The sequence below is a fragment of the Ochotona princeps genome, chromosome 13 (assembly GCF_030435755.1).
Source record: "Ochotona princeps isolate mOchPri1 chromosome 13, mOchPri1.hap1, whole genome shotgun sequence".
NCBI classification, from domain to species: domain Eukaryota; kingdom Metazoa; phylum Chordata; class Mammalia; order Lagomorpha; family Ochotonidae; genus Ochotona; species Ochotona princeps.
In genome coordinates, this window is record NC_080844.1 from 48,413,471 (window position 1) to 48,427,101 (window position 13,631).

Genomic DNA, 13,631 nt, shown 5'->3' on the forward strand with positions numbered 1-13,631 from the left:
GACAAGAGGCATCTACTGTTAAAGAAGACTAGGTTGAGAATTGCTAAGCCTGATGACCCCATCTCTAAGTGTGTGTGGCTGGAAGATCTGGGTGATTCGGGGACAGTCTGCCCTTCCCTCTGAGAGCCTCAAACAGCGTGTTTGTCTTTCCCAGCTTCCCCATAGACGGGTTTAGAAGGAGCTGGGCGGAGGTGGTGTGGGTTTCAAGGTGCTGCCCGGAGAGGTGGAGAACCCCTCACCTCCCTGCTGCCCACCCCATGCCAGCTGCACACCAGCAGGAAGATGTTTATGGAGACAATAAATGGGCTGGCAGCACCTTCCAAACAGGCGCCAGCAAATAGCCAGCAGCCCACCCGGCGCTGCAGACTGACCTGTGGTTAAAGATTACCCAGGGCTCCAGCTGTGAGAATCTAAACAAAGACCATTCCCACCCCGTGGTGGCCCTGCTTCAAAGGAGGCTTCTGTGCCAGGGCCCAGGTCTTGCCTTGGTGACCTGGCACCGAAGGCAGCAGCTGGCCCCATGCAGCCCCCTCTCCAGGTGCTTGCTAAGGGTTTGCAATCCCAGCTCTCCTGTCTCTTCTAGGACACAAAGCTCGGGGACTCAGCCCGGTTGGAGATCTTTCTCCTAAAGGCATATTTGTGCTATGCAGGCGAAGATCCAGAGTGGATCTAGGATGCAGACAGATGGAGTTACACAGAGCACAGCCTTCTAGTAGTCAAAGATATGGGCTGGGCAGCCTGGGAGGTGGTGAGCTTGTTGTCCCAGGGGCATGCTAGCCAAGGCTGAGTGAGCGCTGGGCAGGATAAAGGTGTTTTCTTGGTTCCCCATTCAGTCTGTGCACTAACATGCTTACAGCTAAGGCGTAAGGCTCCCCTGGTCCCTGCTCAGAGCTGGGCAAGCAGTGGGCCAGGGAGTGTGGGGAGGAGGGCTGGTTACTGTAGCTCTGGCCAGGGATCTTTGCAGAACTACCAAAATAGGCAGGAGCAGAAGACTAACAAATTGCTCCCTGAAAGAGGGCCATGGCAGGGAGCCAGCTCAGCCACTACCCTGGAGGCCTTGGGGTACCCCTCTCACTATCATAAGTACCTCCAAAGTGGGCATCCACAGGTCCTCATCACCCTCACGTCACTCATTCGTACTAAATGTGGGACCACCCCACTGTTTGGGAGTCCAGGGCAAGTGTCTGAGCTGAGATTGGTCCCCAAGCTTGTGCCACACGGCCTGGGCATCTGGACCCTGCCCTGCCCCGTGCCTTGGTGCTGCTTCCCTCGCCTGGGAACTTGCTGATCCCGTTGGCACAGCGTTCTCCAACCAGGTCCTCCAGCTCAAGTTTCCGCCTCTATTTCAGGGCCTCGGCGCAGCTGGGCCCACTGAGGGGTGGTTATTTTGGAGCCTGTTGGCTGCCTGCAGCTGCTCCCCACCCCAAGGGGTAGAGGGGAAGTTGGGGGAAGGCAACCTTGGGCTGTGCATTGACCTTCACAATTCAGTCAGTGCCTAGCTGAGCCCTAGCAGCTTCTAGCCCCGCCCCTACCCCTACCATGTTTCAATTCCAGACCAAAGGTGTTTTGTTTTTTTTTCCCTTGTACCCCTTCTCTCTCCATCATCCTCTGTCTCTCCTCTTTCCTCCTCTATGCTTGATTTTTCTTTTGGTCTTAGAGAGTTCCTTGCATGAGCATTTCTTGGGTGCCTATCGTGACTGATGAGAAGTCTAACAGACTCAATTGAGTAAATATTAATGTCTGAGGTTGCCAAGTGCCTTGTAGGTGCCTGGGGCTTCCCATGCCACCTCCAAGCACAGCAACAGCATTTCAAGGCATCCTAGGGTTTTCGAGGTGAGACAGGGAGGAAAGCTTAGCCAAGGTCAGCAGCCAAGGACTGGATTGGACACTTAAGCCCAGGCTGGGATCACCACCAGGGCACTGAACCTTGTGGTGTGTAAGTGATACCTATGGCGTCCTACAGTAACCCAAGGGCTCTCGTGTGCCAGGTACTCTACAGCGTGTCCCCTATTCTTAATCTTCACAGCTGCCCTTCTAAGCAGAGGGATACAATAGAGATTTGATGTCACTCAAACGCTGCTTTTCACTGCTTGAGGAAGAGGAAACAGCAGGTGGAGCTACTGCTGTCCAAGGCTTTGCAATACAGGAAATGGAAGGATTAGGATTTGAATATAGGCTAATACCTGCAAGTGTCTGAGTTTGGATTACCCAAGAACCCTAAAGGTGGCATTATGAGAAGTACAGTGTGCATATCAAGGGAGATGATGAGCTGCTCAGGGCACATCTGGGCTCCCACGTCTGCCTCTGTGCATTGTCTAAGAGGGAAGGTGTGTGGGGAGGTTTTTGTTTTTTTAGATTTTTTAAATTAAATTTATTCATTAATTACATTGTGTTGTAATTACATAGAATCTGGGATTCTCCCCCCCCCCCCGAGGTTTTTGCTCAACCTGGGCACAGAGGCAGCCCAGAAGATGGTGGTGTAAACACAGAGAGGCTGATGTCTGGGGTAAGAGAAGGAAACACTCCAAGGCAGATGAGTGTGACCTTGGGGAGGGCGAGCTTATGAGAGTGGGCATGTCCTAGTGGAAGGGGCAGTGACCAGGGTAGCTCACCCAGCCCTCTTCAGAGCTCTGCCTGACAGTGTGCCCAGCTCTGCAGTGCCTGAACTGAACGCGGCGGGGGGCGGGGGAGGAGAGTAGGGCTCCACAGGGTTCCTGGAGGCTTGATTCCTTTTTTCCCTGCTGTTCACATCACTTGCCCTCTCCATCGCCAGCATCTGAGTCCCAAGGGCCAGAACCTGGAGTCCCTGAGGGTGGAAGAGCAGTGGCCGCTCCCTGGGGTCCAGGTGGGTGGCTGTTATCCCCCCTCGCCACTTGTGCCAGGCAGCTCCTCCCTGCTCTGCCTGTCTGCAGGTCTCTGAGCATCTCTGCACCGTTACTGTCACAAAATCAATTTCCTGGAATAATCACATTTTCTGGTTGGCTCCCTTCTCCTTGCCAACACCATGCTAGGAAATTCCAACCAGCCAGGCCCACGAGGTTTCTCTGGAGGGGAAGATGGGTGTGCATGTGTGGGGAGGGTGCAGAGGGCAGACCCCATCACTCCTGAGAGGCACAGAGAAGCAGCGGATGGGGAGAACAGAAGCGGAGGATTTAGGGACTCTCCCTCCCAGTTTTTCTCTCACCGCTGTCCCCCCCCACCACCAAAGGGGTTCCATAACCCAGAACAGCCTTGGAGTGCAGGATGTGGTCCAGGGAGCTGGGCAGGGCTGACTTCCATCCTGTGTCTGCCCCTGGCGGCTGCCTGTGGCATGGGCCTACCTGCAGGGAGGACTCCCGGCAGGTGGCACTTAGTTTATTCTGAGTTAGCAGCCTCCAGAGGGCAGGCCGTGAACAGAATGTGGTTGTAGACACAGTTATGGGCACAGGGAGGTGTTTGGGATACGGGAAAGGCAAGTTTGTGGAAAAGGAAAGCTGTGTGGTAAGGTCCTGAGTCAGGAGTCCTTGCTGGTGGCTGGTGCAGTCATCCATTCCCTGAAATGCACAGAACTGACTGAGAAGGTATTCCCCCCTCCCCCCCACCGTGAGCCAGGTCAAAGCTATCACTGTGTTTATGGGTAATACATCAAGGTGATTTATTATCTATAAAAGGTTGGAAACTACTGGTGTTTATATAGCATGACTCAATCTTAGCATTAAAAAAAGGGAACTAAAATTGCGTGTGAAATGGCTGGCAGGTCATCCATCCAATAGAAATGCAGTCATGGCAGGCAGGGTGGGGGCTCAGGCTGTCAGGCCATCAGCACTTCTGTCCAACTGTCTTTCTGCAAGGTACAAGTTGTATTACTTGCATGGAATAAAAGAGTCTCTCGGATAAAGTCCCCTCAGCCAGGGTAACCTCCAAAGGGAATTGTCAGGATTGGGGGGGAGCAATCAATGCCAAGGGGGGCCTGGGTGGGGCTCCCTCTGGTTGCCCACAGGATGTGGTTGCCCACAGGATGTGCCTTGTGCGATGCCAGGTGCTAGGGATAAAAGACCCAGGGTTAAAGAAACCTCAGAGATACAATACCAGCAAAGCATGCGTAAGCTCCCTAGCACTTAGAAGCAATCATGTAATTGAACTTTTTGGTATTTGTGCTTCCAGTCTCACTGTTTTGCTAAACAGCTTGGGATGGGGGGTCCGTGCCCAGCTTCATTTCTTGCCTTCTCCCACTAACTCCCACTCTGGGCGTCGTCTGTGCCATCTGGCGGCTGGGGTGGGAGAGGGCAGCGCACTCTGAGGGCGCGCGGGTGACGGCGCCCCACTCCCACTCTCCCCACCGCAGACAGTGAGCTGGTGCTGCCCGACTGCCTGAGGCCGCGCTCCTTCACCGCCCTGCGGCGGCCGTCGCTGCGGCGCGAGGCCGACGAGGCGCGCCTCTCCGTGAGCCTGTGCGACCTCAACCTGCCGGGCGCCGACGCGGACGAGGGCGCGCCGGCCGTCGGAGGCCCGATCCCGCAGAACTCGCTCAACTCCCAGCACAGCCGCGCGCTGCCGGCGCAACTCGACGGCGACCTGCGTTTCCACGCGCTGCGCGCCGGCGCGCACGTCCGCATCCTGGACGAGCAGACGGTGGCGCGCCTGGAGCATGGGCGCGATGAGCGTGCGCTCGTCTTCACCAGCCGGCCCGTGCGCGTGGCCGAGACCATCTTCGTCAAGGTCACGCGCTCGGGCGGCGCGCGGCCCGGCGCGCTCTCCTTCGGTGTCACCACGTGCGACCCGGGCACGCTGCGGCCAGCCGACTTGCCCTTCAGCCCTGAGGCCCTGGTGGACCGCAAGGAGTTCTGGGCCGTGTGCCGCGTGCCCGGGCCTCTGCACAGCGGCGACATCCTAGGTCTGGTGGTCAACGCTGACGGCGAGCTGCACCTCAGTCACAATGGCGTAGCCGCCGGCATGCAGCTGTGCGTGGACGCCTCGCAACCACTCTGGATGCTCTTTGGCCTGCACGGCGCCATCACGCAGGTCCGCATCCTCGGTGAGTGCCGGGTGCCCTGGAGCTTGGGTTTGGGGGTGACCCGGGTAGGGACTGAGGAAGACCTTCCCTGCTCCCCTCTTACGCCCTCCCGACCCGGTGCTTAGGGCCCTGCTGGGGAGCCAGGCCAGGTGTGTTCTCCTTCTCTGTGGCCCTTAGGAATGAGCAGATTCACCTGGGCAGGGGGAAAGAGGCGGAGGTGGTTCAGTTTGAAAGCCAGAATCGGCCCCTATCGGCCTCAAACCAGCCTAGTGCACGCCCAAGGGGCTGTTTAAAAAACGGGGTGGCTGGTTGAGGTTCGGCTAAAGCTTGTGCAAAATGAGACCAGAGGTCCCCGCGCCTACGGGTGGCTTTGAGTGAGTGAGGAAAAGGGATTGGGGTATCCCTAAGGTTTGTGTGTGGGGGTGGGTGGGTGGGGTAGCCAGGAGGAATCTCCTTGGCAACTTGTGGAGTCCTGGGGCACAGGGTTAGAAAGGCCGGGGATGGGTGTGAGGTGTGTGTGTGTACATGTGTGTACATGTGTGTACACGTACTTGGCCTGCCTGGCTTTGTGGAATGTTCTGTTAATAGGTGTCCTGCTTGTGATAGTTTGGGAACTGTGGTATTCAAAATGGGGGAAAGGATTGTTACAGGGCTTTTTGGAACCTTAAATCAGTGGTGTGGGTTGTTTAAGGTAGTTATGGTGCATGGCTTTTCCAAACGCATTGACCAGAGATCTTGTTTTCTGAGAGCTTTATTACTGCTGTCTCTCTCGCGCCCCCCCCCCCCCCCCCCGCCCGGCCCCTAGCAGGTGTCTGTGATCTGCTAACCATTCTGGTTTCATCAGACTCAGCTGGAGACCCTGTCAGTAGAGATCTAGACAAAGAGCGATCTTCTATCCTGTCCGTTCACATCCCAAATAGCTACAAGAACCAGATCTGGACTAAGTTGGAGCCAGGAAACCAGGAACTCCGTCTGTTCTCCCACATGGGTGTCAGGGACCTGGTACCTGAGCCAGCTTCCTCTGCCTTCCTGGGTGCCTTTGCTGAAAGCAGATTGGAAGCACAATAGCTGGGACTCAGACCGGCAAGTCCATATGGGATGCAGGTGTGCCAAGCAGCTGCTTAACCTGCCGTAGCACAACAGCAATTCCCTAATTTTTTTTAAGCTAATTTTGTTAGCGAAGTTTGAAAACCCTTGGACCTCACAGCCCCTAGCCTAGACACCAGCCCAGGAGGCTTGTTCAGTGCCGTGTGTGTTAGAACCTACCCTCTCTCAGATGGGCCTGCTGTGAGCCGGCATGAGTGTGTGTAATGTTGGTGGCTGGGAGTGTGAGTGTGTGTGGAATCCCTGTCACATCTATTGGATATCCTCGCTTTTAAGCGAGACTAAAGATAGAGGGAAAGACAGGAAGGAAGGGAAAGCCATGAAGCTATGTGCTGAGAAGTTGGGATTGAAGGAAGAGAAATCGGGAAAGAATGAAAAGGTGTCAGAAGAGCAACCCAGATGAAAGGAATGTGAGTCAGGCTTAGTGACGATTCAGGGTGGAATACGAAGCAAGGAGAAGCAGGCTGGGGTGAAAGGAGAGATGGCCTTTCGGAGAAAGGAAATGACATAGGACAAGGTCCTGTTTTGCCTCAGACCATCTAATACCAGATGAACAGCTTCCCAGTTAATGTTTTCTAAAGGGGGTTGCCAGGCTGGACCAAAGGAAGCTTAAATAAATATGAGGACTTGAATGTCCTTACGACAGCAGTGGGATCAGGGTGGAGGAACAGCCGTGCCAGCTTTAGCAGCCTCCTGGAGCATTCTGCGCAACCGTTGGACTGGTGATGGATGGGAGTCCTGAGTGACCCCCGCGCAGCCTGCAGCCAGTGGCTGGGGGTGCTTGGGGAGGCTGTGAGTGGGAATGCTTAGGCATCACACAACCTACAGGCAGAGCCATGCCTCCTGGTGATGCTCCGACATAGTCTCGTTCATGCCAGGAATAAAATCTATTCTGCAAACACTAACCAGCCCAGTAAAGTAGGAACAGCAATGGGAGATGCACATTTTTGAAGGAGGAGGATAATTAACTTGAAAAATGTTAACACAGTATAGAAGGTCATATGGACATCTATTGAATTTTTTTAAAAGATTGATTTTATTGGAAAGGCAGATTTCCAGAGAGAAGGAGACAGAGAAAGATCTTCTGTCTGCTGGTTCACTCCCCAAGTGGCCACAGTGGTTAGCACTGGGCTGATCTGAAGCCAGGAGCTTCTTCCGGGTCTCCCACGTGGGTGCAGGTGTCCTTTTTTTTTTTTTTTTTTTTAAAGATTTTTATTATTATTGGAAAGCCAGATATACAGAGAGGAGGAGAGACAGAGAGGAAGATCCTCCATCCGATGATTCACTCCCCAAATGAGCCGCAACGGGCCGGTATGCGCCAGTCCGAAGCCGGGACCAGGAACCTCTTCCGGGTCCCCCACGCGTGTGCAGTGTCCCAAAGCTTTGGGCCGTCCTCGACTGCTTTCCCAGGCCACAAGCAGGGAGCTGGATGGGAAGTGGAGCTGCCGGGACTAGAACCGGCGTCCATATGGGATCCCGGGGCTTTCAAGGAGAGGACTTTAGCCGCTAGGCCATGCCGCCGGGCCCTAGAGCATTACCTGATTCCTTGCTGGCAGTACAAATTCTAGGTGTTCTTCCACGCGAAGTTGGCTGGAGTGCCACACAGAGGAGTTCTTCCACACGAAGTTGGCTGGAGTGCCACACAGAGGAGCGCCGGACCCTTGTGTGGAGTTCCACAGGTGGGGAGTTCTAGATTCCATGGATCCAGATGAGCTCATAGTAACCCCCTGTCTTCTAGCAACATTACCTTATCCTGCAGATGCAGCAAGCAAACAGTGCAGCAGGCTCAGGGCTCCCTGTGCTCGGTTATCTGTTGCTCCAGGAGTGGCTGGAACCCTGCTTCGGATCCTTCAAGGAGGTCCAAAACAGGAGCAGACTCGCAAAGCTTCCAGCGGAAACATGGCTGACACGGAGATCGCAGGTGTCCTTTTAAAATATTCAATAGATGGACCCAGCACAGTGGCTCAATTGGCTACTCGCTCCTCCCTTCAAGCGCCAAGATCCCATGGGGTGCCTGTTCATGTCCCAGCTGCTCCGCTTCCTATCCAGTTCCCTGCTTATGGCCTGGCAAAGCAGAGGAAGGCCCAAAAGCTTTGGACCCTGTACCATGCTGCCTTTGAGGAATCTGAAACTCCAACTCAGTTTTAATTTTTATGTGAGAGGCAGGCAGGCAGGCAGGCAGGCAAGGCCCACAACACCAGGGCTGGGCCAGCCTGAGACTTGAACACCTACTTGTGTGCAGGGTGTTGTGTTAGCACCTGTAAGGAAGTCATAGCTGAGTAAGGCTTCCTGTTCCCAGAAAGCGCCTAGTTTGTAGTGCATAAAGCAAGAAGTCCCTGGGTCTGGTGCTTGTCGTGTGTGTGTGTGTGTGTGTGTGTGTGTAGGCGGAGAGCAGGGAGGGGAAGGTAGGATGTGCACAGTGGGGAAGAAGGGTGGGGGTCACACCAGTGCTGGTGCAGAGGTGGGTGGCATCTGGGGACAGCAGCAGAGAGGGCAGGGCTCTGAAGAGGACAGTGAGAGGGTGCTGGGGACCTTATTCTCTGTCCTGGAGCCGTCTGCAAGGAGAAGGATGCTGGGTTGGGGTGGGTGGCGGTGGGGTTCAGCCAGGGGCTGGAGGTGCAAGCATGGTGGGCCCCCTGTTTGTGAGACAGAGCCTGCCTGTCTGATGTGGCCTTTGGGTGGCTATATCATGCCTCTTCACAAACTCCTCTCCCTCTCCTTACAGGTTCTACCATCCTGGCAGAGCGGGTCATCCCATCACTTCCCTGCTCTCCAGCCTCCACACCCACTTCGCCCAGTGCCCTGGGCAGCCGCCTCTCTGACCCGTTGCTCAGCACATGCAGCTCTGGCCCACTGGGAAGCTCTGCGGGAGGTAAGTACGCCACCCTGTGGACGCTGTAGGAATTGCACCACAGCTGTCCCTGAGCCACTGGCCTCTGCAGCCTGGGGCACAGCTGGCACAGAGCAGAACTGGGGTGGGGTCTAGTGAACCCCTGTTAGGGTGCTTCTGGGGCATATATGCCTGTGCCCTGGCTGGGCAGCTTCTGCCAAAGGCTTTATCCTTTTTCTTTCTGCACACAGGAAATGTTAGTGGGTAGCCCACTAATTTAGAGTCCAGCCTTAAACACTGCAATTCCTTTCCCTCTCTCCTCCTTGCCAGTTTTGTTGCTATTCATGGTCATATTGGCCCCTGGACGGGGTGGAATGTCCCGGAAATGGTGCCACTGATCGCTCAGCCTCTGCCCAAGTGGCAGGAAGTCAGGTCTTGGGGGTCAGTAGGAGGATCTACAAAGACAGAGGGGACATAAGAGGCTGGGGCTGGCTGCTGTTCCCACGGACCTGGAGCCCAGCAGAGCCATGCCCCCTTTTCCTGACTGCTGCCCCCTCACCTCCAGGGACGGCCCCCAACTCTCCAGTGAGCCTGCCCGAGTCACCAGTGACCCCAGGTCTGGGCCAGTGGAGTGATGAGTGCACCATTTGCTATGAACACGCTGTGGACACGGTTATCTACACATGTGGCCACATGTGCCTGTGCTATGCCTGCGGCTTGCGCCTGAAGAAGGCCCTGCACGCCTGCTGCCCCATCTGCCGCCGCCCCATCAAGGACATCATCAAGACCTACCGCAGCTCCTAGCACACCCTGCTGGCTGCGGGGTGAGCCAACAGGCCCCTTCTCTTGCTCACTTTGGAAGCTTGTTCCTTCTCCATTAAACAAGGGAAACTAAGGCCCCTGGAGGTTTGGGGGAAGAGAGAAGTGGTTCAGGCAGGGAGGTGGGTGGCAGAAGCCAATGGCCAGGCAGAGGGCAGGGGAGGAGGCGCTGTCTGGCTGAGCACTGTTGCTGTCCCTGGCCCAGCCCTTGCCCACCTGGGGTAGGTTTTTAAGAGGTGCCTGTGGCACCCTGATGAGAGCTGAATAACATGTTCCTTCTTGGCACAGGTGACCCCAAGTCAGGGCCTGTGGTCTGGTTAGTGGGCTGTGGCCTGGATCTGAACCTGCACTGACCATCTCAGCCAGCCGCCCTTGAGCGGGCTGAAAACAAGCCCCAAATACAGCTCCTGAGCTGCTGTCTCCTTCCTCTGGTCCAGCAGCTGGGGTCAAGAAGGCTGGGGATGCCTCTGCCCTGGGCAGACTGCACTCCCCAGGCCAGCCTCCCATCACCTGGGATGGATGAGTGGGTGGATTGCTGCCCAGGGCGCCAGGTCCCAGGGTGTAGCTCTTGCCCCAGTCATCTTGTGGGCTGCTGTGGCTCTGGGGTGGCCCTTTGGGGTAGCCTGGGCTGGGGGAGCAGGTCTGCCTTGTGTCAGGGTCTTTGAGAACAGGTTTGCAGCTTCTCCCCATACCCCGCTGCCTCTCACTTCTCAGAGGCCGTCTCCAGCCATGTCCTCCATCACCACTGCTGGGTGGAAGTGGCTGCAGGGGCTCCCCCGGCCTAAGTCCAGCCCTTTTCCTTGTTTTTATTTATTTATTTATTGAGTTTGTGGCTTTTTTTTTCTTGTGTCTTTGTGGGCCCCAGAAACACCACCCTGGTGTGTGGGCCACCTAGTGACGGGGCAACAGAGACCATCCTTCACTCTGTCCAGGCCCCAGCTGCAAAGCTCACGGCCAGCCTTGCCAACTGTGAACTGGGAAAGGGGGGCATGTCGGGAGGCCTCCTGGCAGAGTCCATCTAACAAAGACTGGCTGTGTGGCACCCCCCCCCCCCCAACACCAAACCTCAGTTCCCTCTTCTGTGAAATGGTTGTGTGTGTGTGTTTGGGGGGAGGGGGTGCTTTCTGTTTGGCGTCTGGAGTTGTTTGGTGAGGCTGCCATGGGGGTGTTGTGATGGGGACACTGCTTGGCCATTGGGGCCCGGGCTCGGCCACTTTCTGTACCAGCCTTGCAGGGGCCCCCATTGAAGTGCGTCGTACTCTGGGTCTCTCCTCCCCTGTCATCCCAGAGGCCTTAAATGTTGCGGCTATGTGGCCTGAGGCCCTGGGAGAGGAAGCCATCATCTGTTGTCTGTTAGTGTTGGGGTAACTGCTGCCTTTGTGATCTGGGTCGCTGTGATCGTGAATAAAGGTGATTTCATACCAGCCTCAGGGCTGTGGTGTGCGGTGTAGAATGTGGGGAGGGTGGGCCGGGGGATGTGTTTGTGTGCCCTGTAGGTGGAGAGGCATCCTCCAGTGGTGGACAAGAGCAGGCGCTGGCATGTCAGGTGAGTCTCATCATGACTGAGGCCTTGTGGGATGGCCAATGCATTCAGGGGGCTGATCAGGGGACAGACCAGTCCCCTCTGCTCTGGTCAGGAGAGGTTTTGCTGAGCTCCACCAGCAACAAGGCTACCTCCAGCCATGCCCTCAGCTCAGGCCCCCACCTCTGGCTGGCTTCAGCTGAGTTCCCACAGTGTGGCGTGGAGGCCACTGGACAAGGCCTTGGTGGGGGAACCCTGTGTATGTGCTGGCTGGAGTTGGAGAGTAGCTGGAAAACAGCCCCAAGGCTTAGGCTTGCTGTTGGAACCATGCTACTCTGGCAGTGCCAGCTCAGAGGCCGTGGGTACTTTTCTCTCGTAACTGCATTCCGGGAGCCTGTGCTTGGCCTTGAATATCCGTGGCCTCCCCCCTCAATGCTCGGACCACCCTGCCTTGCTGAGTCTGGTACAGGGGTCCCTGGTTCGGAGACCTGCCTCTCTCAAGGACTTGGCCACTACCCGGACCGGCTTCTCATGGTGGAGGAAGAGCAAGGAGAGTTTAGGTACAATTTTTGTCAAGAGTGGGAAAGGGTCAACCTCCTGATCCTCCACTGGTTGCTGCATTTGGGAGGGGTTGCTGGTGGTAGGGAGAAGGAAGAGACAATTCTGTTCAGTTAAAAAGGCCAGAAACTTTATTTAGTTTTCAGGGAAATACAAGATGCATGTAAACATTAAAAAAAAAAATCTTACAGTCTAGAAGCATGCCAAGATACAGCATTTTCTGCAGGCCAAGGAGTCCCATCCAAGGGAGGATAGGCCCCTGGACGACGGCAGACCCCAGGGCAGAACCCCCCTCCCCAAGGACACTGCATTTTTATGGTGAGGAAAAAAAAAAACCCATTTAAAAACATTAGAAACCTGGAGATAGTTTAGCACCACCGTTGGATCTCGGAACCATCTTAGCACTGAGGGGATTGCACTGCAGCTAATGGCCTTGGCTCTTGTTTTTCTCCTGGGGATGAGGAAGGGAAAGCCCCTCCTGCTCCCAGGGTCCCACTATGAGCAGGGCAGGGCTGAGCAGCCAGCCATTCTCCAAAGTCCTGGAGTCCCAGAGACCTCTACTGCTCCACCTCCACCCATGCAGACCATATCCCAATGCTCTAGGCATCTGCTACTCCTGTTTGCCTTCCTGCTGGCCTTAGCACCTGCCAGGGAATGCTCTTCTAGCTGTCCCTGGGGCACCTTGCAGCAGAACCCTCTCCTTCCCTCTGATGACCGAGAAGTGGGAGCGTATGCATCACCCCGGGCCTGAGTCACACCTGGAGGGGTGACTCCATAAACCCCTGCCACAGGCTGCCCTCAGACTTACACAGAACTAGCCACAGGGATGTAAGGGCTCCCTTGGGGGATGGCAGGTCCCTGTTCAGCCAGTCACAACCTCTGGTCTGTAACAGTCACGCAGCTGAGAGCTGGGAACCTGAGAGGTGGACTGAAGTATCCTGGAGACAGGGCTCTAAACTCAAAGGTATGTTGTGTGTATTGTTCCCCTCCACTAATAGCTGAGACCTGCTGGGGACCTGCCCGGCTTATGGCCAGTGACAGCAGCTCCTAAGGCCAAATTTGAAGGATTTTTCCAACTTGTTCTAGTCAGGCCTGTAGGGACTGAGCCACCAGATTCTCCCTCCACCTCTTCTTTCTGAAGCATCTAGACTTCCTCCTTCTAACCAACACAGATGAGCCTCGAAACCCTCTCGGCCGCCTCCTGCTTCGTCTGGAAGCCCCCTTCCCCGGGAAGGGTTGTGGGGCCCCAGCCACCCCGACGTACACACTCATCCTGTAGACGTGCCTCTCACGTGCTCCGACATGCTCAAGCCAGTCTGCTGCTCTATAACCATGCTCGCTCTCAGCTGTCCCACTGGCCAGGATGCAACCAGGACCAAGGCAGGGACCTTGCTTAAGCCTAGGGGATGTTAATTCTCCTAAGGTCACTAAGTTCTAGAACTGGGATGGGAGAGGGTGTTGATTGTCAAAGTCAAGTGCAAACTTGAGGATTTAAAAAGTAGAATTGGGGGAAGGGAAGTCACATGCCAATGCCCTCCTGAGATCAGGCTGGGATCAAGACCTTGGAAGGTGGAGCCTTCCCCTGGTAGAAGCACCAGCGTGGCCACCTTGTGGCATGGATCCCCGACGGTACAGGGACCAAGTCAGAGGGAAGGGCTGATTGGCAGGACTGCAGGTCCCTGACCCTGTTCTCACTTTGACCACAGCCCCTGGGGACAAGGATGATGGCAGAGCCAGAAAGCTTAGGGAGGTTGCAGGAGCCTGCATAAGATGGCTAGGAAGTGTCCAGTTGGGGCCTGCAACGG

At 55.7% G+C, this 13,631-nt stretch overlaps 1 protein-coding gene across 6 annotated transcripts in view; it reads left to right on the forward strand.

Annotated features, from left to right (window-relative positions):
- The window catches only part of NEURL1 (neuralized E3 ubiquitin protein ligase 1), an 87,904-nt gene that overhangs the window by 51,765 nt on the left and 22,508 nt on the right, over positions 1-13,631 (forward strand). For 2 of the 6 annotated variants that reach the window (XR_009246542.1, XR_009246543.1), the window contains exons 4-7: positions 4,325-5,014; positions 8,823-8,969; positions 9,493-9,751; positions 11,243-11,292. Coding sequence is in view for 2 of the 6 variants with exons in the window: in XM_004579881.2 (XP_004579938.2) it covers positions 4,325-5,014; positions 8,823-8,969; positions 9,493-9,731 (1,076 nt within the window). In the remaining 4 variants the exon portion in view is untranslated. Of the gene's footprint in view, positions 1-4,324; positions 5,015-8,822; positions 8,970-9,492; positions 9,823-11,242; positions 11,293-13,631 lie in introns of those variants that run through there. The other 4 variants (XR_009246541.1, XR_009246544.1, XM_004579881.2 and 1 more) reach the window with 2 other exon arrangements.